At 32.6% G+C, this 3330-nt stretch overlaps 1 protein-coding gene across 1 annotated transcript; it reads left to right on the top strand.

The window, feature by feature from the left end:
- Positions 1-462: 462 nt before the first annotated feature.
- LOC131176744 (uncharacterized) lies at positions 463-1643 on the top strand. The gene is made up of 3 exons (XM_058141803.1): positions 463-579; positions 1242-1406; positions 1511-1643. The coding sequence occupies exons 1-3, from the start codon at positions 563-565 to the stop codon at positions 1641-1643; spliced, it is 315 nt and encodes a 104-aa protein (XP_057997786.1). The 5' UTR covers positions 463-562.
- Positions 1644-3330: the final 1687 nt, after the last annotated feature.

Raw genomic sequence — 3330 nt, 5'->3', positions numbered from 1 at the left:
CAGAATAATCAATGACGTCCTCACAATGAGGTATAACTATAGTTAATCGCAATGAATACAACTGTTGTTAATCTTTGCTGCCACTGTTGTATATACAACTTCAACCTTTATTATAGTTAATTGTTTAGTTATTCATCATTGATGGATCTTAACATATTGAATCTAATATTTTAAAGGTCTTGCCATTTTCATCTAATTTTGATGGCTTAAGATAATATGTATCTTTTATTTATTTTAGCGAATTCAGTTCCTTGTAAATTCGTAGGAAGCCTTTTTGAAGCTTGCCTTGTGTGATGGCTCTATAGATGATCTGGGTGCATTTTATGTTTTCACTGCTTATTATTGCATTGTTTCTCAAAATTTCTTTTAAAAAATATATTTGCTTATAAGTGAACTTTGAGAGATTTTCCTTTTTTTGACTCTTTGAGTTTATTTATTTTAGTACAAAATGTCATTTAGGCTATCTCATGTTTTGTGAATTTCTCAGGCTTCTGTGTATTCTCTATTGCAAGCAGCATGTGAGATTTCAACCCGAGGTGAAGGAAGTGATAGGGATGTAAATATGTTTGTCCAAAAGAGGTATTAGATAACATGCAATTTTTTTTTTCACAGTTCTCATGTTCCTGATTTGCATCAAGCTTCCAAAATCTGGTCAAATTCTGCTGCTCTGTTTTTATTCAAAATATTTGCATCTTACATTGTTAATGCCATTTTTTATAACATTGTGTATGTATGCCAAATAAGTTACTTTTTGTGATTCTTCTTGAACAAAACATGCATCTCAAATGCTTTACCCTATTTGGGTTGTTTGCCATTTTTATGTTGTGAATTATCTGGAGCACAACGTTTGGCCATAAATACCTCTGTTCCTTAAATTGGTGACGAAAAAATGGAATTTTGAAGAATCAGGTCTCTCTCTCTCTCTCTCTCTCTCTCTCTCCCTCTATGATAGTCTGGCAAAACCATTTTATTGCTAATATGAATTTTGAGCTAAGGTTAGTGAAATCTCATGCTTTGTTTTCATAGTAGATGCAGACTATTTGATTGAACTTTCAGATTTCCAATTATGTAGTTCTGTCCTGTTTAAATGTGGGTTCTATATGTCATTTATATATTATACATTCAAAATCATTAGTGGCATGGTTGTCATTGTTGTCTCTTCCCTGTAATGGTTTTGATGTAATTTATACTGATATATCTGTATTACTTTTCTACCTGTTTTAACAATTTATTTCATGCAGTTTATTGCGACAATCTGCTCCCTTGGAGAGTTTAATCAGGGAAAAACTTTCTGGGAAGCATCCTGAGGCTAATGAATGGTTTTGGTCTGAGCAAGTCCCAGCAGTGATGGCATCATTTGTTAATTATTTTGAAGGGGACCTACGTTTTACTGCTGCCACTGCTGTGTATGCTGCTGTTCTCTGTTATTGCATCTTGACACTGTCCCTTAAAAATTTCATAACAATTTTCATAACCAAGTGGAAATAAAGTTACTTTGATTTTCATCCAGGTTGGGTAAAGGCATGTCCTTGGATTCAGGCAGTGGAAGTGATGTTGCACTCCTCTTGCTTGCACTGAGCTTTATTGCTTCAATAACAAAACTTTGTTCCTCAAATGTTTCTTGCCCACAATTCTTTCCATGATCTCAGATATAAGTGGCAAATTGATGGACATACTGGTTGATCTCATTCCAATACGCCAAGCTTATCACTATATAAAGGATAGTGGTCTATGCAGAGAATTTCTTGTCCATTTTTGTCCCCGAGCTGCTGCATGAAGAGTGCAGAATGCTTGTAGTTCAGAAGAGGTTGTTTTCTGGGTTAATCTTATACAGAAGCAGCTGCAACAAGCTATAGATAGGGAGAGAATATGGTCAAGACTAACAACATCCGAAAGCATTGAGGTTAGTGCTAAAGCTTCCAATGGCCATTACCTGAGTATGGTGCCTCTGAAGTGAGGTCCTGGGAAGGAGAATTTGGAGACTTTAGCAGTTTTGCATGAAGTTACTGGTTTCATTGGTCAAACTTGCATTGTTATGGTTGCAAGCATCTCATTTACCATGTCACCAAACACTCCCATCCGAGGGTTTCTAGATATGCACATTTAAAGACTAAATGAGCTTTCATGTACAGCATTGGTCGCATACCTCCATCTTAGAAACATATATGATGTAGAACAAATAAAAAAGAATAAAGAACTAAGAGAAATCAAGGACCAATCCTTGAAGAGAGAACTAATTATCAACTCATAAAATTGTCATAACCAAGTTATTTCCTAACAATAGAAACCCTAGGTTTTATTTATAGAATTAGGAATCCCAATCACATTAGGATTTTAGAACCCTAATTCAATCTTAATTAGGAATACTAAATTAAACTAAAATAAATTAGTAATAAATAAAATTTCTAAATAATAAACCTAATAAGAATAAAATTTCTAAAGAATAGAACTCTTAAATTTATTAAATTTACTTTGAATACAATTACTAAATTGTATTAGGAATATCATCTTCCTATTCTGTATTAATATATTATGTTGTGATGGTAAGAGTTAATAAAAAAAAAAAAAAAACATAGTTACATATGTTATTTAGTTGCATATTTTATTGGTTTGTTAGAATGTTATATTGGTTTAGGATAGAATTCAATAAGGGAAGAAGGATGAAAATGAAATAGAAGGTTGTTTACCAGTCTTTTAGAAAAGATGTATTATATGTGACATACAGCACACTACCATCACCCAACCCCTCTAATGTGGGTCTAACACCATAAATAGCTAGCCTTTTTTGTTATTCTATTAATTTTAAATTGTCATACTATTATTTATTATTGTTATTTGGGCTCTCCAAGAAATAGAAAAGTTTGCTAGTAATTTAGAAACGAAATGGAAACAACTTAGCTCCAAAATTACCACTTGCTAAAGTTCATGTAAAGGCAGTATAAACGTATTAGTTGAGGCCTATACATTTCAGCACATGATCTTTAATTACACTTAGGTAAACATGCATATCAATTTTTAGAACCTAGAAAAGCTATTTATTTATAATTATTAAAACATCATTTGATAAATGAAATCCTAATCATGCTGAGGTTGCTATTAAAGTAATTTTTTTAACTGCAGGTTTTGGAGAAGGACTTGGCTATTTTTGGATTCTTTATCGCATTGGGAAGAAGTTCACAGTCCTTTCTATCTGCAAACGGATTTGATGCCATAGATGAGCCTATCGAAGGCTTCATGAGGTAGTTGACTCTTTTTTTTGTTTTTTTTTAAAATATTTTCCCATTACCAAAAAAATTGAATGGAATTAATTGCAGGTAACTTATTGGGGTA

This window comes from Hevea brasiliensis, unplaced genomic scaffold (assembly GCF_030052815.1).
Source record: "Hevea brasiliensis isolate MT/VB/25A 57/8 unplaced genomic scaffold, ASM3005281v1 Scaf233, whole genome shotgun sequence".
Lineage (NCBI taxonomy): Eukaryota > Viridiplantae > Streptophyta > Magnoliopsida > Malpighiales > Euphorbiaceae > Hevea > Hevea brasiliensis.
The sequence above is the reverse complement of the archived record's forward strand: the minus strand, read 5'-3'. Positions and strand labels throughout refer to the sequence as shown.

Bases quoted from the DNA above. Each gene is read 5' to 3' on its own strand.
- LOC131176744 (XM_058141803.1), top strand. The intron at 1,407-1,510 runs GTATGCTGCTGT...ATTTTCATCCAG, and splicing joins TTTACTGCTGCCACTGCTGT to GTTGGGTAAAGGCATGTCCT.